General features: G+C 40.9%; 1 protein-coding gene across 2 annotated transcripts in view; it reads right to left on the reverse strand.

The window, feature by feature from the left end:
• Positions 1-21,257, reverse strand: part of LOC140540721 (serine/threonine-protein phosphatase 2A 55 kDa regulatory subunit B beta isoform-like) — a 60,171-nt gene extending 38,914 nt beyond the window's left edge. The window contains exons 1-2 of one of the 2 annotated variants that reach the window (XM_072663138.1): positions 21,176-21,257; positions 20,996-21,073 (exon numbers count right to left, since the gene is read on the reverse strand). In XM_072663138.1, the coding sequence (XP_072519239.1) occupies positions 20,996-21,073; positions 21,176-21,182 (85 nt within the window). In that variant the 5' untranslated portion in view covers positions 21,183-21,257. Of the gene's footprint in view, positions 1-16,379; positions 16,729-20,995; positions 21,074-21,175 lie in introns of those variants that run through there. The other variant, XM_072663139.1, reaches the window with a different exon arrangement.
• Between the last annotated feature and the right edge of the window lie 1,148 nt (positions 21,258-22,405).

Here is a 22,405-nt window from a genome sequence, read left to right on the forward strand (position 1 = left end):
AGGGTCCAAAATTAATTGGAATAGAATCTTTTTAAAGATACTTTTAAAGTACTTGGAAAACATATGTAAACATTGAATAAGTTTCTAAATGTACTATTTATGCATTCATGTACATTAAAACACTGAATAGTTCTAAGGAGTTTCAGCATGGACTGCTTTTTTAATGCATCAGGCATACAGTAAGCTTTATCAAATAACACACTATAGGCATGACTGGGAAAAGCATGGGCTCAGTGTTCACCATGGCACTACTTAGGTTTCAATAATATATTGTCTATGCACATTCGATTGTATAAAGTGAGTAAAAAGTGATTCAGAAAGTGATGCACTGGATTCACTTGATTCAAAGGTGATTCAGAAAGTGATGCACTGGATTCACTTGATTCAAATATGAATTAAAAAAGTGATGCACTGAATTCACTTGATTCAAATATGAATTAAAAAAGTGAGGCACTGAATTCACTTGATTCAAATACGACTTAAATACTATGTATTAAATTTATCTGACGGAAACACGAATAAAAATGAATGCACATGACTCGAACGTCTGATCATCAAGAATGGTGGACCCCTCCAATAAAAAAACGACATATTGCGCCAGTGGAGTGTGAGGGAAATATTGGTGTTGTGAACAGTATCTCCACGCTATGCTGAGCATGAGTGACAGATAAGATGGGGCGGCGCCATATGGTGTTGATCATGTACTAGCCAGAGAGCCCATCCTGTCTTTTAGAGAGGAAACAATCTGACTAGAGGGGTCTGAAACAAAACTGAGCGTGTGGGTGTGTTTGCGTACGTGTGCGTGGGGGGTGTTCCTCAGTTGATGAGACATATAGGAAGTTGGTAGGTTGTTTTAGAGGCAGCCACCAGGTTACAAGTGAATCCTCCAACCTCTCATTAGTCTATGTCCTGAGGGGGTGTTTCACATAGCAGGATTCCTTAGTTTAGACAAATAACTTGATGCCAGAGCTGAGATACCTTCCTATTAGATACAGTCCTCACCTTTGGGCTTACATTGTCGAAAAAACCTTGAGTGATAGAATTGATATATTGATATATTTTAATGCATAATTAATCTACTATTACAGTGTAGGCAGTATTATTAACATACATTTGCATGTTACAATACAAGTTCTCTACATTGTCTATTGCAATATGTACAAATGTTCTAATATGCAGACAACCTATCATTATGTCCCACTGTCTTCCCACAGAGTAAGAGAGTATTATGGAGACATGAAAAAACACAAATGCTCTCCACAGGTAACTACGTGTATATGGAATATAATTCGAATCCACTTCTAGTTTTATTTACACAAATAAAACACAATTTGCCTTTAATGATTAACACAAAGCCTGTTTAGCACCGCCATCTGCTGGCTGGATGTAGCACTCACTGATCTCAGTGAGTGAATGAAGAGATTAGGTCAATGAATGAGTTCATCTGTAGAGGGCGCAGTATCCTCAACATTGTAATAAACAGTGGCTTGTTTCAGCGCACTGTCATCAGTGCCTTTTTGGAGCAGTGATAAATAAAAGTTCAGAGTGTACTGCTATATTTACTTTGTGGCCTATTTCCTCCTCCCTGTGTGTGTGTGTGTGTGTGTGTGTGTGTGTGTGTGTGAGAGAGAGAGAGAGAGAGAGAGAGAGAGAGAGAGAGAAGATCTAAAGACCACAGCAACAGAACAACTACAGGAAAATGCATGCATACACATGCACAGAGGTTTCTTTCTATACAAGGGCAGGACATGGAGCCATAAACACACCAATGAGCCAAAACATTAAGACATGTGAGGGTCTGGGATGTGCGCTCAGTGCCCAGATAACATGCCCATGAGGGGCCTGCATGGCTAGCCCAACTGGCAACCAGAAAGTTTTGTTCATGGGTTCCATGTTGGCCCCACATATGGATGCCCACCAGTGTTCCATCATGGCCAGTATTGGGGCTAGGAGGAGTTAAACATGGGCACCATCTGGGTTGTAAATTGCACATGGGGCCAAGATGGGACCCATGTGAGATTAGCTTGGGCTGTAACGTTGGAGCCCATTTGGGAAGCCCAAACGGGTTCCCGTAACAACAAATGGACAAACCCACTCAGAGCCCATGCCCATCCGGAACCAACCTAGTCCACATTCCACCCATGTGATCCTAGCCTCATTCATGTTCAGAAAAGTGCTGTCCTTGAATCGAGCCTTTAGAGGGAGCCTTAAATAGAAGCACACAGTGCTCTAGGCCTGCCCACTGAGTCAGCAACTCCACATATTGCATACCAGCCATGTCTCTCTCTCTCTCTATTTCTCACACACACATTCTCACACACATACACACATCCCTCTGGCTCCGACACTCCGTTTGACTCAAACTCACCCATGTCATGACACATTACACAACAAGCAAATCATGACACGGTTGAGGCTCCCTTTCCAGAGTTGCATAAGCAGTTGTGTGGAGCGGTCAAGCTGGACTGGGATCTGCTATTAATCAAAGCCCATGAAAAACACAGGCCTGGATCAATGATGCTCTGATGACCACGCTCAGAGGCTGCTGAGAGAGGACATAGAACACGTAGGCCTCGGACAGAGTGGAGCTGAGGCCACATCAACACTTTTCACTTCATCACCACAACTCCACAAACTCCACAAAAAAGCAAATATTTAAAGAGCCCCAGAATGTCAAACATCTTTGGCATAGTTGAATAATAAGAGTTTGGTACATATAAATTTAAGCAGTAATAAATGTGGCAGTGTCCTAACTTTTTCCTCACAAGAAAATTGCACTTCTATTACTCGCAGCTTACAAATATTTTTGAAGACATTTCCTCAGTGTAGGTGTAGTTTACACTACATGCTTTAAATGAATATCAAATGTCCATATGATTAAATAGAAAAGGTTTTCAGGGGGAATCATAATTCCTTCACATGACTGTAACCACTTTGCAGTATTCAACAATATGATACCTTTCCTGAATGTGTTTTTCTTATGTGAGAATTTCAGTGGGATTTCCGTCAATGCCTATGTCAGTGAATTTATCGGTCTTATGATTTACTGGTGGCCCCCTGAAGGCTTTAACTCAGGAAAAGTAGAGAAACTGCAGTGTTTGCATCCAAATAGTACCTTAATATAAACCTTAATCTGTACAATTCTTCTCATCTAAAGTTTTATTTCTCATATTACATTAAATCTTAGTCACTATGTGCAGGGGATCTAGACCAACCTGAACATGTTCATAAAAATAAGTGAAAGATCCGTTTCCAGATTAACAGATTTCAGTATAGCTGCTTCCCACTTTGCACTGTGCAGCTAAGAGCACATCAGAGTGAAATTCAAATCCACCCTCTTTCCTTATTCCAGTGTCTGACGTCTGGCAGGAAATTTATAGTTGCTGTTGGTTGTGTAGCTCTGATATCTTAGACCAGAAATGCATTCTTTCAAGGGCAGTTACTCAAACCCAACACATCAAACGTTCAGAGGACGTACAAAGGAAGATCGTCTCTTGCTCTGCTCTGGAAAAATAAACTTGATACATTGGATAAAGAGCAGCTGTTTACAATTTCCTCAGCACTTTCTTGCCTTTATGAACGGAGGGGGGAAAAGCCATTTGGAAGCAGTGGCTGTGTGTAGTGGCAGAGCAGTAATTCTGTTTAATAGTGGGGCTAGTGGGAGAGAGTGCAGGAAAAGGGTGGGGATGGGTTGGGTAAAGAGCCAGGCCTAGAAGCAGCTTTCAGCGCTGTTTACTCGTCTGTGCATACAGTATAATCAATGATAATAGAATCTTTGCTGCATACAAGCACACACTCACTCCACTGCTTATACACATGTCGAACAGCACACAAACAAACAGACCTAATAACTCTCACTGGTGTTGATTATGTGTCCCATTCATACCCAAATGTTTTGGAACACTGGTCAAATGATCTATTTTGTGTATTTAGGTGCAACACAACACAACCACACATTCCCTCACTCTTCTAGCCATGTGCTAATACACTACAAACATGAGCTCCTCTAGTCAGCTTGCCAACTGAAAGTCTACAAAAAGATATCAAAGTGCTTCCAGTGTTTTCCCTTCCAATGCCCAAATGCCGCTGCACACTGGGTTAAGGGGAACTGTGGAAGTCAAGGGAAGATAAGGAAGGTAAATCTAAAAACAACATCTAGATAATATCACTGAAACATTGTTTGACAGGTGAGAAAAACATGTGCATTTGTTTTAAAACCAGCACTGATAAGCGAGTTCAGAACCGAGTGGGGGCTAACACCAATGCTAATGCACACATGTTGTAGAAACCCAAATCAGAGCACATGCACCCCATATAAACCAGTTCTTTCACTATAGTATTTTAAAGGAACTTTAAATGGTCAGAGAGGTGAGTCAGACTGGATCTTAAGATATTAAAGACAAACTATAAAACAGTCATTTCAAGAAAAGCATAAACTAGCTAAATTGAGTTAAATCAGTCCAGAATGTCTTATTATAGAAACTGTTACTAATAATAAAGTGATTTGACTTCAGTATTCATTAGCTGCACATCTTATCTAAACTGTGTGGCTGTATTATTTATATAAACACAAAGATCGGATCAGTATTAGTTGATATTCAGCACTAAGAGACTCAAAGGAAAAATAACTTGAACTCCCTAACTGATTTAAGTAAATATCATCAATTTCTGGAAGCCAATTTGACAATCAGCAAATAAACTGAAGTGGAAAAGAGGCTTGAATCTATAATTGAATATTCAATTATTCAAAACATTCTCAAAAGCCATCCTGAACTACATTAGGAAATACAAGCTGAAGCTTTGGAATGGCCACATAGTCCTTTGAACAATACTGAAGATCTATGGGTAGATTCTAATCACTGTGTGCATGCAAAGTGTGCCAAAGGAATTTCACTGAATTCTGGCTGTATTTCTGTCCTTTTCTATAGATAATATCTCAATAAAGATAACATAAAATATATCCTCCCTTTTTTCTTTATAATTAACATTGACAATCTGTCCTCCACACGTCCAAAAATGAAAAAGCCTTCGTCTCTGTCCTTCTCCTCAAAGCAAACAAAGAGAAAGAAAATGAAATACTTGAAAGAGATGTGCCGAGGCGCAAGGGGCAGCCGAATCGGCAGCAATGGAAGCTCTGTGGAGAGGTGCTATTGTAGGTGTACAGACAGCAGGGCGGTCTGTGCAAAGAGGTGTTATTGTGAGCCTTTGTCTGGAGTCTGGGTCGTCTAGGGTCTAGAGTAGGAGTGAGGTACTGAACTCTGTGAAAGCCCTTTTCTCAGAGCTTCCGCTTTTATGTTCTTTCTGCTTGTTTAAAAAAGGTCTTCTGTTTGTCATTTTGTGCTCTCATTACTGATACCACAGTTCTAGCTAAACACCAAGGGAATAGGAACCTTATCCTTCCTGGTTCCTACGGCTGTGGTGTTTAGCTATTGGTTGATGATATTAATATTAGTGGAATTATTAAACCACTGATTTTGCACAGGCCAGAATATTCAAAAACATAACTGTACACAGATCAGCCATAACATTAGCACCACTGACTGGTGAAGTAAAAACACTTATCTTCATCTACAGTCGGATCTGTCAAGGGAAGGGATATATTAGGCAGCAACTGAACAGTCAGTTCTTGAAGGTGAGTTGTTAAAAGCAGGAGAAATTGACAAGCATAATAATCGTAGCCACTTTCACAAGGGCCAAATTGTGATGGCTAGATGAGTCCGAGCATCTCAAAAACACCAGGCAGCTCTTTTGGGGTTCTTTTGGTATGCAGTGGTCAGTTGCAACCACCTCACAACTTAAAGGACTAAAAGGATCTGCTGCTGACATCTTGGTACCAGATTCCAGAGGATACCTACAAAGGTCATGTGGATTCCATGCCTCGAGTAGTCTGTTGTGGCGGCAGAAGGGGGACCTAGTCAATAATAGGGAGGTGGTATTAATGTAATTGATGATTCATGTATAAGAGAAGGAAAACTTATTTCATTTCATGTGAATATACATTAATGTAATACTTTATTCCACAAATTGTTCGCACAATGTAAAGAACAGCTAGACAAAGTAAAAAATATTAAAAATATTATAATAACTTATCAAAAGAACACAAACTATTTGACATTCAGATAAGTCTGTTTTACATGCATATATGTGTGTGTGGCACATGTGTGTAAGCGTGTGTCCATACCATCTTCCTGGAAGTGCATGCCCCAGATGTGTTCTACACTCTGATCCCTGTGATTGCCATTCAATCATGCACAGATAAGCCTTAAATCCCAAATCCTACAAGCACTCGGAAAACATGAGTATAGAAAATCAGAGTGGTGTCAAAGGGACAATTACCAGCTTCGGTAATAGGCCGAGTGCATAAGGCGCTTTTGCCCAAACCAGATTTTTCCCATAATGATCATAATGTAAACAGTGGCACATAGAAAGAAAACAGGTGTGACTTTCAGGGAAATCCCTGAGTCCACAGAGAGCCTCAGCAGCATACTCACTAATGGAGCTTCAGAATAGCCAAGCAGCCAAGATGTGCATGCCACCCCTTCACACACACACACACACACACACACACATACACATGAAAAGGTATAATGGCATAGTAATGGACAAGATGAGAGATAATATGATAGATGACTCATGCTAATGTTCAAGGCATTTCTTTCCTCCTACTCTCCTGAAAAACTCCCAGTTAGGGCGAGAGAGACACAAAGAGAGGGAGAGAGGGAGAAAGCGAGAATGAGCTGTAGGAGTGAGGGTATGGCATTTTCAATGCAGTTCAAAACAATTCATGTTCTAAACAGTGTATAGTCTCAAAAACTGTATCACTGAAATACTCCTTTTACTCTGCTTCTAATACTCCTTTGATGCACTCTGTTGGTTTGAAGTGGGTGGGATGGGGGGTTTTATCTATGCAAGCATCCGAACTGAAATGACTGGGCCTAAAAATAGTAGTTCCGAAATCTATTATATAGTAGGAAAAAATGTAATGATACACAGAATTCGTAAATCAATATGGATACTTCTGTCCATATGTCCATATGTGCATATATATGTTCCTCGTTTTGCTGTAGACACAGTATACTTCACTCACAGTACACTGAGTACTGTATATCAGCTCTATAAACAGCACAGAGCTGGCCTTGTCCTTGGTGCTGAAATCAATATCCGTACAGGCTGAGATTTGTACATCTGTAGAACCATAAGTGAATTTACTATCAATCAAAAAATAACATACATTGCACTGTACAGAGTGCTGACCTCATGCTGTTTTACCGAGTGAATGAATGAATGGTAATATACAAACAAAAGACTGGCATGACATAACAGTCAATTCTCTGAGCTTTAGCTATGCTAATGTGAGCATTTTGCATCACTCTAAATCTAAAAACATCAATCTAAAAACTGTCAGGGCTGATGACAACAACAAATCTGGAAACTATTCCTAAATGCCCTTTTGCACTATGTCTGAGTCAGAATAGTGTTGTGTTGTTTTTAACAAGTGCATTAGTGAGGTCAAGATGATGTTGGATTAACACCACCCCAATGTATCCCAAAAATACTGGATGGAGCACCATCAATCCAGAGAACACAGTTCCACTGCCCCACAGCTTCCTCAGAGACGTTATACCCATCTAGCCAACACATGGCATTAGGCATGGTGCCAACAGGTTCATGTTTATCTACTCTAGAGAGTCCTATTCTTCTGGCAATACTTTTCTACAGGGACTAGACAAGCTATGCCTGTGCATTTGCAAATCTGTGTCAGCAAGGGGTGCAACATAAAAGTATCTAACTGAATTAGAAGGGGTGTCCACAAACATTTGGACATGTAGCATATCATTAATACATTCAACACTGAAAAACTATACTGCATATTTCTTTATAAAGAAGGTGTAATTGTACTGGATCTACTGGTGCTTTTTTGTGCATTTCTAATTTTGTGTACAATGACAATGTCTCCAAGTATCATGGCGCTATATCAGCCATATCGCCCACCCCTAGGCGAGACTCTTAATGCCACATTCGCCTGCTTCTGTAAGATGACTAAAACCACAGTATAAGTCAATCTCAAGAGAGAGGGAGGAATTCAGCACCTCTGATAACCTGACTGAACTATAGTGTAAAGAGCTAGCTAACCACAAAAGAGTGTATGTGGGAGGAGAAGTGTCAGATATAACTTTGCTGATTCATTTGACTCATACTCAGAAAGCTATAAGTTGGTGGATGGAGGGAAATGTCCAAGATCCTGCAGAGACCCTTTTAAAGCAGCACTGTGCTCCAGCTGAGGCTTTGCTGACTGATTCCTCACAAAGGAAACAACAGAGCATCTTATCTTAGAGCTGTGTAAAGCTGCTGCCGTAGAGCCTCTTAAAGCCAAGGCATTTACAATGAGCATAAATACAGATAATGCAGTACAGTTATTCTCTCTCTCTCTCTCTCTCTCTCTCTCTCTCTCTCTCTATGTTCTCTTTTTCTCCACCTCTCTCTTGCTCTCTTGCTCTCTCTCGCTCCCTCTTTCCCTCCCTCCCTGGAGTGTCTTTGAATTAGCTGACCTGTTGTGAGTCTATTTCATCACAAAGCAGGATTTGTGTGGAGGATTTTCTCTCTTTTCATGTACACAAGAGGCTCCCTGGCTACAGAAAGTAAACTGTGTCAACTCATGCAGGATACGCAGCACAAAGAGAGTGAGTGCGAGAAAGAACGAGAGAGAGAAAGTAATGGCAGGGTCTCTAGCTTGAGAAGGCCTACCGTTCTGACAGCCGTCTAATCTCTACATCACTGCATCTCCTATGGTGTTACGAATATTCTCATTTTCCATCACAATTCCACCTATGAGTTGCCAGTTATTAGAAACAGTGTTTTAATACCTAGATTCATTGGCCATTTTTGCAGGTTTACGTCCCATATTGACATGCTGTAGCTCACATTGCAGCACTTTTAGCAATTGTTCTATCCCCATCAATGAAAAAAGGACCACCACAGGGCCTCCACTGTCCAGATAGGGTGAACAGCCCTTTTGTTAGACACTGACTAATGTGGGGCACCTACGTTTTGTTTAGTGTAGGTCTTCCTCAAATAAAGTCAGTAAAACTACTGGTTAACACAAGCTCATATCAAATGACTTCTCAAAAGTCAATGAAACAGTCTTCCAACAGAAAGCACCCCAATGCAAAAAATGTCCCACATTAGACTAATTGACCCTATTATGTGGATGGTGCACCATTATCAGTACAGCCACGACACTGAAATAACAATGTCATGGCAGGGGGTGACTGCATCAGGCACAGCAGCACAGCTGGGGTGTTCAAACTGCAGTATGTGTACATTTGTTGGCCACTTTATTAGAAACACATTGTTTGTACTCCTAGCATGGTGAATGTGTCCTAGTCTGAGGTTCTGTACATATATACAGTGCCCTCCATAATTATTGGCACCCCTGGTTAAGATGTGTTCTTTAGCTTCTAATAAATTACGTTTTTTTCTAAATAATATAGGACCACGATGGAAAAAAGAGTAAAATCCAACCTTTAACTCAAGTGAATTTATTCAGTAGGAAAAAAATCCCACATTAAGAAATAATTGTTTAACATCCAATCATGTGTGCCACAATTATTGGCACCCCTGATGTTAATACTTTGTACAACCCCCTTTTGCCAACAAAACAGCACCTAATCTTTTCTTATAATATTTCACAAGATGGGAGAATACAGATAGAGGGATCTTTGACCATTCCTCTTTGCACAATCTCTCTAAATCATCCAGCGACCTGGGTCCTCTCCTCTGCACTCTCCTCTTCAGCTCACCCCACAGGTTTTCAATGGGGTTGAGGTCTGGGGACTGAGATGGCCATGGGAGGAGCTTGATTCTGTGTGTGGTGAACCATTTCTGTGTAGATTTGGCCATATGTTTTGGGTCATTATCTTGCTGAAAGACCCAGTGACGACCCATCTTCAGCTTTTGGGCAGAAGCCACCAGATTTTGTTTTAAAATGTCCTGGTATTTCAAAGCATTCATGATGCCATGCACCCTAACAAGGTTCCCAGGGCCTTTGGAAGTGAAACAGGCCCACAGCATCACTGATCCTCCCCCATATTTCACAGTGGGCATGAGGTGCTTTTCTGCATACTGAGCTCTTGTGTTACTCCAGACCCACTTAGAGCATTTGTTGCCAAAAAGCTCTATCTTAGTTTCATCTGACCAAAGCACACGGTCCCAGTTGAAGTTCCAGTACTGCTTAGCAAACTCCAAACATTTGCGTTTATAATTGTGAGTGAGAAAAGGTTTTTTCCATGCATGCCTCCCAAACAGCTTGTTGGCATGCAGATAGCGCCTGATGGTTGTTTTGGAGACTTTGTGACCCCAAGAAGCTACCATTTGTTGCAATTCTGTAACAGTGAGCTTTGGAGACCTTTTTATTTCTCTTATCATCCTCCTCACTGTGCGTGGTGGCTAAATAAACTTGCGTCCTCGTCCAGGCTTGTTTACCACTGTTCCAGTTGTTTTAAACTTCTTAATAATTCCTCTGACAGGAGATATGGACAGGTGTAGGTGAGTGGCTATTTTCTTGTAGCCATTGCCTGACTTGTGGAGGTCAACACACATCTGCCTTACTTGAATGGTATGTTCCTTTGTCTTTCCCATGTTGAAGAGAAATGGCCTCTGTGTCATGTCATATTTATACCCCAGGGAAACAGGAAGTTGTGAATTACTAATTAAATGTTCCTACATACTCTGATCAACTTCGTAAACGACTGTAGAATTGACAGAAATACTTTAATTACATTTATTTCCTAAGAAATGTTAGGGGTGCCAATAATTATGAAACAGGTGATTTTATGAAGAATAATTATTTCTTAGTCAGGGATTTTTTTCCCCCCTTAAAATTCACTTGAGTTAAAGGTTGGATTTTACTCTTTTTTCCATCGTGGTCCTATATTATTTAGAAAAAAAACTCAATTTATTAGAAACTAAAGAACACATCTTAACCAGGGGTGCCAATAATTATGGAGGGCACTGTATACATGTACATAATACATATGTATACATGTATTTGTGAGTGTGTAAATCCCTACCTGTTTTTCCTGACACCAGCAAAAGAATGTGCAGAGAATCAGGGCCTTTAAACAGTTAATCCATCACCCCCATCACCCCCCCCATGTAGCTACTTCCATTTATGCCTCCCCTGACACCTATACACATACACACACAAGATGCACACCTAACTTGGAAACTGAAACAAGTAAAATCACCCCAAGGATAGTTCACTAAAAATTGTATTGCCCAAACGCTCGCCTGCAGCTGTTGATGACACACTAATGGTTTCAGGCCAGGTCCCATAGCGACTCCCGAAAAGCAAGCCTGGATTCACACCGAGCATCGTTACGCAAGACAGTTTTCTAGCAGTCACGGTACAAACACTTCAACCCTGGGGAGTGCTGACCAAAGCTCAAACAGACAGGCACACACATTTATACACACACACCTCACAGAGACCTCTGGGTCATATCAGAAACACAGCACCATAAAACTATTATTTTTCAAACCTTTAAGCTTTTCTTTTTATTAAAAGAGGTACTATACTGTACTTTTCAGGGACTAAACACTGTTGCTGGGGCAGTGCCCTCAAGGGCACATGTTTAGTACCATTAATCAGGGAACTTAATTGTATCATACTTCATGTTTCATGTTTATCCCCTAAGGCCCAGGTTAAGAAGCCCTATGTTATTAGTCATGAAGTGAAAACTATTGTATTGCCTTTAAGATAACCAGATTTTTGGGGTACAAAGTCCCACAATGCTCTCTGCTCTGGGACTATGAAATAATTGGACCTTACGTAGCATTTGGTATCTACAATGGTACATTAACATTGGCTGTACCCTGATCAATTAGACCTAGGTCTTTAGTTTGAGCTATGTCAAAACACATCTCTATGATAATGCTGATTTCTACTAGTGTCCTTATGGCTTTTGATGATATGTTAGCACTAAACTAAAAGGAATGCACTATAATGTATTTACTGTTCTAGATTATAGATATGGACATTTGAAGCTTATAATGACATGGCATACATGTTTTGAAACTTCTACCTTGTATGATATGTCTTGCCATGACAATCGATTGGAATCGATTATTGGGGATTTCTTATCTGACTGGTAATTATTATATCAAGAAACATTTACTCAGCTAGTACTCATTTTCCTACTGCTCACAACTTTAAGTGTTTATGGCTTACTTAGTAAATTTACCACTTTCACATGTATCAGTACAATGACTGGCACTTTTACTGAGACTTCATATGGGATTAACTAACATAAATCCATTAAGGTTAATTGAATATGTCTGTGACCATTGCTGAACGCTGTGTGATAGTGTGGCTAGGTTACCTTCCAAAGTTAACTTGGCTAGGATACGTAACATTAGTAGTGATGGTTCATTGATTTAACCCAAAATTGGCCCAAATTGGTAGTATGGTGTTCCAATCAACAACAGCATTGTACAAACATCACACAAAGCTAGTGGTAGATTTTTTTTTTATGAGCGAAAAAAGTATGAGCGATATTTTGCATTTGCATTTTCGCATATATGATTTTGAGATGAGTTTTTTCGTTTATTTCTAAGGCTGTTAAAAAAAACTGCTGCATGTCACTGCCACCCTCCCGCTCGCTCATGACCTATTTAATAATTTAAAGCTCCCACTCTTTACATGTTACACATGCATCACTACAGTGATTGGCACTTTACACTTTACGTGTACCTCGTGGCATAACAAAGTCTATGTGTAATGTGTACAAATGTTTCCTCTGGCTATGTAAAGCTGTCACATTTGCTTGACTTAGCCTTGAGTTATACCCACATGTTAATTAACTCACATGAAATGAATTCCTTTTCCCAATAGTGTTTTTGAATCACTAAATGGCTGTAAATACTTTATGGTTCATTTATGTCCATTTCTGTAGTTTTGACTTTCTCTAAAACTTAAATTTGATTAATCATCACAATAATCTTTAAGAGTTCTTGATTACTAAAATAATCGTCAGTGACTGCCCTGCTCTCAGTTAACTCTCAGTCCTACAGGGATAGCTGCTGTGTCGTGTTGTTTTTGCCCAGGTTACAGCAGCAGCATATCAATGTAGGTCACCCCCCCCAGCCCCTCACCCCCACCCTCACAGTTCATTTGCTTCCTGTGCAGGAACTAAAAAGTGCAGTTCATTACCCTGTCGAGGGGAAAAACGATGTCCCCTGAGCTCTTCCTCATTCCTTCAAAATGGACAGCTGATCATCCATAACACCCCCTGCAATCCTCTTCCTCACCTCCATGCCCAGTCCTACTCTCTCCACAGCCTGCAGCTTCTCAGTTCTCCTCCTCAGCACTTACTTCACTCACAGGCAGCAATTAACTGCTCCCCATCTTCTTCTGGAGCACACTGCTAGCACATACTGTAGCGCTTAGTGGAATGAGATGCTTATAAATCTGGCAAATTGCACATCAGTTCTATTTTGGGTTTATCACTGGGTTGATGACAAGTGCTATGTCCTACGAAAGAACAAATCGAACTGGGCATGCAGCTACAGCCTCCGCGCAGCAGATCACTAGTTATACAAATCTAACCACTGCACCAGTATCATAAGCACAAATGAAAATGCTCGAGCATATAAAGTGGCAAGCTGCAGATTTAACTCTTTAATGTTCACAAAACGTGGTCTTGGAGAGCCCTGGGTCCTGCAGATTTTTGTGTGTTTTCTTCTGGAACACATTCACTTCAACTCAGGAAGGGCTTATTAGTGTGTTGGGAGCAGGGAACACTACAATGTGAATGGCAAGGGGTCCTCCAGGATCAGGGTTGGAGACCACTGCTTTAATTCAGAGACATAAGCAACTTTTTGGTCTTTTAACCTACTCTTCTTCTTTATTGCTAATGTTTTCTCTAAGCTGGCTACCTTTATTTACTTATTTATTTATTTATTTATTTTATTTCTTTGGGGTTGCAAAACTATCAACAAATGCATATTAGTATCCAACAAATATCAATAATAAGCCATGTTTACCTTTTTTAAGTTTTTAATGTGTGCACACACTTGCACAGAAACTATCATAATGCATCCAACAATAAAGGTAGCATCATCAAGGCATCATCTTCTATTAAACAATAAATAAAACCGTAATTCCGATGCTGATACGTTTTTATATGCTGAATGTAGACATTTTTGGGACACCCCAAAAAAATTATTAAATTTGGGCCAAAGCCCTATATTTCCAACACACAAGATAACATTGGGTTGAATAGACTATACTAGAATAGATCTATTTTAGTGGAGACCTGACATGACCCTCAAGGCCCTTCTCCTTCAAACGTACTATAAATTCACCAGCATGTCTATGTGGGACCTTTGGGGCATGCAGCAGACAATTAAAGTCCTGTAGCTACAGTACAGCAGCCCAGCAAATATTCTGCCCCTGAGCCAGCACAGCAAATGTGTGATCCAATATCCACTCAACTCTGTCTTGCATAATAGCCATTATGAATCGTTTCAATGTGACTTTGTCTTAATAGTCAGGGGCATCTGATATGTTTGGAAAATAAGACTTGAGAGAGCAAGGGCTGAGGTCAGACGAGGCCTTTCTTTTTATACTCCACAGTTCATAAAATATCCCAAGACAATCGCGATACAGGGGGATACTATATAAGGCTTGGCTGAATGAAAGTGATCGTAATTCTGTCTGTGCAGCGCGCACTATATCTAATTCTCTTCCATGTAATAATGTGCAACGGGTTTGTGTACATGAATAAATGCTGTATCATAATTATAATCAAATTCTTTTACCATCCACGACTGAGTGTGCACAGATAACACAATGTGGTGGGCGGCTTCTTTGCTTTTGAAGAAGAACAATCCTTACAGTTTTCCACTGTAAAATCCCAGGGGTCCTTTTACTATGAATTATAAAGAGTGAGCAATAGTTCAGAAGCAGCCCTGCCCCAGAGCATGCACAGTCACATGGTCTGGCTCACTAGTCATCTGGTTAAGCACGCTTTCTGCCAGTGTGGGAAAGGCCATAGCATGGCTTAGAAACATGAAGAAACGGAATGCAACAGACTGTGCAGCTTCATTTATAAAGCCAACAAGTCCAGCTGTGTGTTACAATCAAAATCAGTCCCACAGCTCAGACAGTTGATAAGTGAATGACTTACTGAAGCATTTCACTCTACCTCAATGACTCTTCTCTTACAAATGAAGATGCTTCTGATAGTGTGTGATGGTTCTTTATGGAGCAAAAAACCTTCATTTTTAAGTATGTAGTAACCCTCCATCACATAGCTTATCATAGCATGGTGTGAGCTCCTCTGGAATACACTCCTCTGAAATAAGTCTGTTAACTCCTTAAACCCTGTATGCAGGCCCCAACTTCAGCTCTTCACTCTCATTACTAGATGGCTGTCATTACTCTATATATATATATATATATATATATATATATATATATATATATATATATACACTATATATATACATCCGGCTGGACAGTGCACCAATCAGAAATATCCAGATGATGACCAACACAGCTTCTGTCTCTTTACATCTATAAGGTGGACCAACTAGGTAGAGGTGTCTAATACACTGGACAGTAAGTGGACATAGTGTTTTAAAAAACTCCAGCAGCACTGCTGTGTCTGATCCATTTGTCCCAGCGCGATACACACTACCCCCATGCCAGTGTCACTGCAGTACAATGACAATGACCCACCACCCAAATAATACTTGCTCTGTGGTGGTCCTGTGGGGTCCTGACCATTGAGGAACAGGAAGAAAGGAGGCTAATGAAGTATGCAGAAGACCAGATGTACTATAGTCTGTTATTGTATAACAGACTATAGTTCTGTGCTCCTATATAAGTATGTGAAGCTGATATAATGAATAATGAGTGTGATATTAATGTAATGTAAAGTAATTCAGATCTAATTTCATGTACTGTCATTTAAAATACAATTACTGTGTATTAGATTTTTTTTACATATTGATAAAATATGTATGAGGTTATGGCAGAGCTTATGTGTTAAGTTTTAGTTTTCTGCAGTGTTTTAAATTCAGCAAATCATTAGAAACAGTGCTTAGAATGCTTAGGGGTGCTGGGGGGGGGGTCTTTTTATTTTCAGTTGTTTCTATATAGCGAGAACTTTTCTATTAAAGTCAGAAAAATTAATGTAAACAAAAACATAGTTAACCACCACGCCCACCCTCCCCCACCACATACACAGCCCACATGCATCTATACACCAACAGCCCACCTTTCCCCCATCCCACCACCCCCAAATTCAACCACACACACACACACACACACACACACACACACATACAAAAACAAACACACAGCTCCATCCTACCTTCGGTGTGGCAGGTGGAGGACAGGATGGTGCTGGGTGGTCTGAAGAGGTAAGGCAGGTACCGGGAGAAACATTTCATCTTTTAGCGTTACCGGATCTCTGTGTGTCTCATTAGGGGTCTTCCCGCTGTGTGATCCGCATCTGCGCTGCACGGCGCTGGAGCACAGACCCCGGGGATGAAAAGGGAAGAGTCTCTGCTTCATACGGAGTTGCTGAAGGTGGGAAAGTGGCTCTCGGTGGCTCTCGGTGGCGCTGGCAGTGCTGCGCGCGCCGCTTTGCCTGCGTTCGCCGCGCGCTTGGCTTTTCCTCCCCTGTCGGTCGGTCGGTGGCAGGACGGGAGGCTGGGCTGATGGCGGGGAGGGGCAGCTGAGGGGGCATCACTTACTGGCCCGTGACACACCACCATGTAACAGGCGAAATGCCCCCTCAGCACCCGACTGACTGACGCTCGAAAGGCGGCGTGTTAATCTAATCCTCAGGCTTTAGCTCGCTGGCTGGCTGTGGTGGGCTTTAGCTCGCTGGCTGGCTGTGGTGGGCTTTAGCTCGCTGTTTTACAGTGAATTATACTGGATGATAAAACGTAGAGCTGAGAATAATGCAGACCACCCAGCAGAAAGCAGCAAAATCCCTGAAAGGGGCAAAACTTTCATGCTAATTCACACCGGAGGGAAATAGCGCCCTCTCCTGGTTCCTGTTATTTTACTATTTATTTACTTTTTAAGACATAAAAAGCTTGAAAGCTGTTGTGGACACCCCTTATAATGAAATCATTCAGCTACGTTAAGTTGCACATTATCCATTGTTGACAGTGATGTGCAAATGCACATAAACAGCTTGTCTAGTCTAGCATTTTGCTTTGTTATATTCCTATTATTCTTATTTTTCTTATCTTCCTTCTGTATATGTATTTGTACATATATGGGAGGCTACTGCACTGTATGTCAGTGCTGCTGTAATACCTGCCTTTCCTTCTGGGATTAATAAAGCTATCTATCTATCTATCTATCTATCTGTCTGTCTGTCTGTCTGTCTGTCTATCTATCTAGTGCATTTCAGAAGAACTGAATTCTTTCAGAAGAATAGGACTCTCCGGGGCAGATACACATGAACCTATTGGCATCATGCCTAATGCCAGGAGTTATAGGGGTAAAAAGGACCCCCCTCTTCCCCCAACAGTGAGCTGCCCTGGACAGTAAATACAGTGACTCCAACAAAAGCCTTTATTTCGGAAGAAACAATAAACGAGCAGGTTTGGCAATACTTTTGTTCATATAATGTATCATGTTAGCAAATGAAGCAAATCAGGTACATGTTATACCTCTTTTATTGCCTTCCTAATCACAAAAACACACTGTATGTCCAAAAGTATCCAGACGCCATTTTTTTATTGAATGTTGCGCCTATTGCTGACATAGGAGTTCAATTGAGTTTATACATTAGTATGATCTTCATATAAAAGCACTGCTATTAGAATGTGACACCCTGAAGCATCCATCCATCCATCCATGCATTTTCTTACCTGCATTTACCAGGGTTTTACCCTGGGATTTACCATTAGGTCCATAGCCTACCTGGATTCACTAGGCACAAGACAGGAATACCCCTTGGACAGGGCACCAGTCAACTGCAGGGTCCCACGCACACCCAGGGGCAGTTTATCAAAACCCTGGAGCTTTACAGCACACACGCTACCTGTGGCGCAACCATGCTACCCCATTCTGAAGCAGCCAAATATTAACCTCAGGTCACAAGGCCTAATCTCAAACACCAGCTAGAAGGGTATAAAGCTCCCTATTGGAATTGCCTGGAATTGTGTTTTCTAGCGTGATTGAGCTCCATCTAATGTTTTTGGTATGTGCTGGATTGACGTTTGTGATCTACACATCAGTACCTAATGTTCTCTACTGCTCTAATGTGGCTGAACACCATCAAATTCTCACAGCATGTTTCGACATGTAAATCAACCCTGCCTATAATAGTAATAGCTGTACTAGTACTGTAAATTACTGTAGCAAGGTGGAACAGAAAGAGAACAAGGTGGGACAAAAAAAGAACCACATTCAGCTCCATAAAGAACTGTGTTTGTATTAGAGATGTGTGAGTGAACCATGAGTTCTGTAGAGGTTCTCCACCACTTTAAAGCTTTTTTACTCTCACACATCTCAAAAATAGTTGTTCTTCTATGGCATCAGTTTAAGAACCATCTGAAGCTCCTTTAGTTTTGAACGTGTACCCTTGATTTCAGAAGAAACAGCAGGCCAGCTGGGCTTAGGCCTCTAGCTACTGTGACTATGTGGGTCTACTAACAGGTAATAGCTGTGGTTTCACGATGCTCTCACTTCACATCCTGTAGAAACAGTAGGCTTTTGAACCTTTCCATCAAATGGTATAACCTATACACAACATCCGAAAACCAGTGAATAGCTTTTGGCCCTAAAATTCAGACGACAACAGGTCCGCATTGCTGTGATACTGGCTATAGGCTTTGGGACCAGGTGCCATCTGCTCTCATCCCTAGAGTATCAGCATATCAAAGAGTTGACTTCCTCCCTCCCTCGCTTTCTCTCTCTCTCTCTCTCTCTCTCTCTTTCTCATACACACACATTCACTGGCTCACTCTCTCTTCCCTCCTCCTCACTCTGACACACACTGTCTGACTCACTGTTGGGAGCTCATGCTGGCTTTTTTTCTTTCTTTTTTTTTAAGGAAGCTCTAAAACCTCACTGAATATTTATGAGCCATAAGGGTTTCTAATTATAGACAGACAGACAGGGATACACAGACTTGGCAAAATAAGGGCCAGGGTGGCTATCACCTCCACAACTTTGCTGCTGCGTTTATGGAGCCAATGTCTGGTCTAATTTATGAGCCGGTGAGACAAAAAAAAAACATTACCTAGCCTGGTGTCGAGGCAAAGGCAATGTGAATCATTTTAGCAAATGTGGGTTTGATGTACACTGTAGTATGTCACTTACACAGGGGACCATTAATCCTTGAAAGTGGTCGTAAGTAAGATTATGTCCAGCATTAATACATGAACTGTTTGGTCATCTGTGTTTGACCTGACACCTGCTATCTTACAGAACTGCTTGGAAGTGTTAGGGATCTGATCTTACTGTGTAAGCACCTGTTGACAGCTTACATGTCTAAAACCTGCACATAATGAAATATAGAGACTGTAGGGAAAGTATGACAGGAGTAGCATGTTGTGATAGCCTTTTATTGGTCAGTTTGGTTCTCTTTGACCAATTAAATGCCCTTCTGCCCCTACAACTACAATAAGCAACCTATTAACTGATCTAATTAAATCCATGCTTTCTGTGATTCCCCTTATTAATTAACCGGCCATCAATTTGACATCAGAAAAACGTTGGATGCTAACATCAGACAGAAGTTGAATTTTGGGTGAAAATGAAAACCAGGTTTATGTCCAAACCCAATGTTGTACAGATGTTGAACTCTGGTTGGAAATCAAAATCACACATCCCAAAATCATAAATCAACATTGCATTGACATCAAGATCCAACGTTAGACTGACATTTAATTTTGGGTACGTAACACTGTGACTTAAAACCAACAACATATTAACATCTAACAGCATTGAAATTATATGTTGAGTGGACATTAACATCATGACGTTTAGTAGACGTTTGGGTTTCGGTTCTTTCATGCACATATAGCTAATTATTAGCAAGTGCATTCCCAGGAGGCACAGGACATTACTTCGATGTCAGAAAGACGTTGGATTCTAATGTTGGGCAGACATTGGGAATGAAAATCAAATTAATGTCCAAACCCAATGTTAGACAGACGTTGAATTATGGTTGGAAGTCAAAGTCACAAATCCTTCAAAAACCAACATTATATTGCCATCAAACTCCAACGTTAGACAGATGTTTTTTGGTTCCTTAACTCTATGACTTAAAACCAACAATATATCATCTAACAACGTTAGAATTTCAGGTTGTGTGGACATTAATACATGAAGTTTGGCAGACGTTGGCTTTTGGTTCTTTTTCAGACATGCAGCCTGTCATTAACACGTGCATACCCAGCAGGTAGTGGACTTCAATTCGACGTCAGAACGACTCTTACATCAGGCAGACGTTGAATTATAGTTGAAAATGAAAATCGAGTTGATGTAAAAACCCAATGTTAGACATATGTTGAATTTTTGGTTCCTTAACACCATGACTTACATCCTACAAATACCAACATCCAACAACATTTGCTGTCCAATGTTTTGTAGACATTAACGTCATGATTTTTGGCAGATGTTGAGTATTGGTCACCATACCTCACAACTAACATTTGGTATTTTACATAAATAAAGGCACAGACATCTGACATTTGGGTTTTGGTTAGTAACCATCACCACGTTATACTTTAGTGACCCAACGGCACAACCCACATTCAACCAGATAACAACGTCCAGCCACGCTGGTGCCCAGCTGGGTTAGTTTTGACCAGATGACCAGTGAATAACACAGACTGAACTTCTCTCTGAATTTATTTAGACATTAAAAAAGGCTGAAGTGAGCCAGACTCACTTCAGATATGCAGTGAGACTAATCCCCACAGCGTGGGCTGCAAATGTGACAGCAGTGATTCTTACCTTCTGTTGGGTTCACTTCAGCTGGACCCTTCACCTGGGCGACGCTCCAGCACGGGTCATTAGCACTGCCCCCGCGACCTTTACAGCATTCACGTCAGGACAGAAAACAGCAAGGAGGCTCTCAGCACAACACACACGCTCGTCTTCTTCTGAAGCATATACAGTCTGCAGCGGACTTACCGGGCATGGTGAGCTCCTCTCGCCCTCTCCTCTCCTGTGGTGATGAAATTCGAGATTCTAGACAGGACTCGTTTCTCTGGATGTTTTCTGTGTGTGTGTGTGTGTGCGTGTGTGTGTGTGTGCCCCTGCTGGAGAAGGCGCTGAAATGACTTTTAAATCAGACGCTGATTTGAAGCTTTGATCAGTTTTCAGAGCTGTTAAAAGCCTGCAGTTATTAGTTATTAGTTATTAGTTGCTCTAATGAACTGATTCCTGCCTGTGGTTTATGTAGTCTGCATCGCTGCCTGTGCGTTTGCCTGCCGTCCTCTGAGGAGCTGCAGGGATCTGATCACACCCCAGCTGTTTGATCACCTGTTACACTAGCTGTCTAATAAACTGCACATTCATTACAATATCAAACGAATGCATTTGGGCTGTTTCTCCCTCTAAAACGCGATTAAAACAGTTATATAACAATATACAATACTTTCTGCAATCTGCTTGGTATGCTATGTTCTTCTCTTCAATTCCTTAACTTTGCTCATTCCTTAATTTGTTTTATTTTACTGTGCAGAACTTTGGTTGACACTTGAAGTCTTTTAAATGTGCTGTAGAAATAAAGCTGTCATGTCTTATCTTTCTAAAGAGTATGTGAATAAATAGTGGTGGTAATATTCATAATATCAATAATAACTAGAAAAGTGCATTTCCTGAAGAAAAGGTAGAATTGTTGTGTGGCCTAACAGACAGTTGCTACGCTATTAATACACAGTGTCGATCATATAACTGGTGGCTGTTTTGTGGTTGCTATGGTGCAGCGATGTGGTTGCTATGGTATCCCATGTGATTGCTATGGTGTTGCTAAGTGGTTGCTAAGTGGTTGCTAGGCAGTTGCTAGGTGGTGACTTAGCAGGTGCTGTGGTATCCCAGGTGGTTGCTATGGTGTCTCAGGTGATTCCTCAAGTGACTGCTGTTGATGAATGGGTGTTCCTAGTGTATTTGTAGCATTTGAAGGGTGCCAACACTTTTGCACCCCATTCCCTGTGAGAAACAAAAACTGTATACACACCTGTATTGCACCATCAGACTGAACAACATGAAGTTGGAATACTTATTATTATTATTATTATTATTATTATTGTTGTTGTTGTTGTTGTTGTTGTTGGTGGTGGTGGTGGTGGTGGTGGTGATGATGCTGCTGCTGATGATGATGATGATGATGTTGCTGTTGTTCTTGCTTATCAAAAATCT

This window comes from Salminus brasiliensis, chromosome 19 (assembly GCF_030463535.1).
Source record: "Salminus brasiliensis chromosome 19, fSalBra1.hap2, whole genome shotgun sequence".
Taxonomy (NCBI): Eukaryota; Metazoa; Chordata; class Actinopteri; order Characiformes; family Bryconidae; genus Salminus; species Salminus brasiliensis.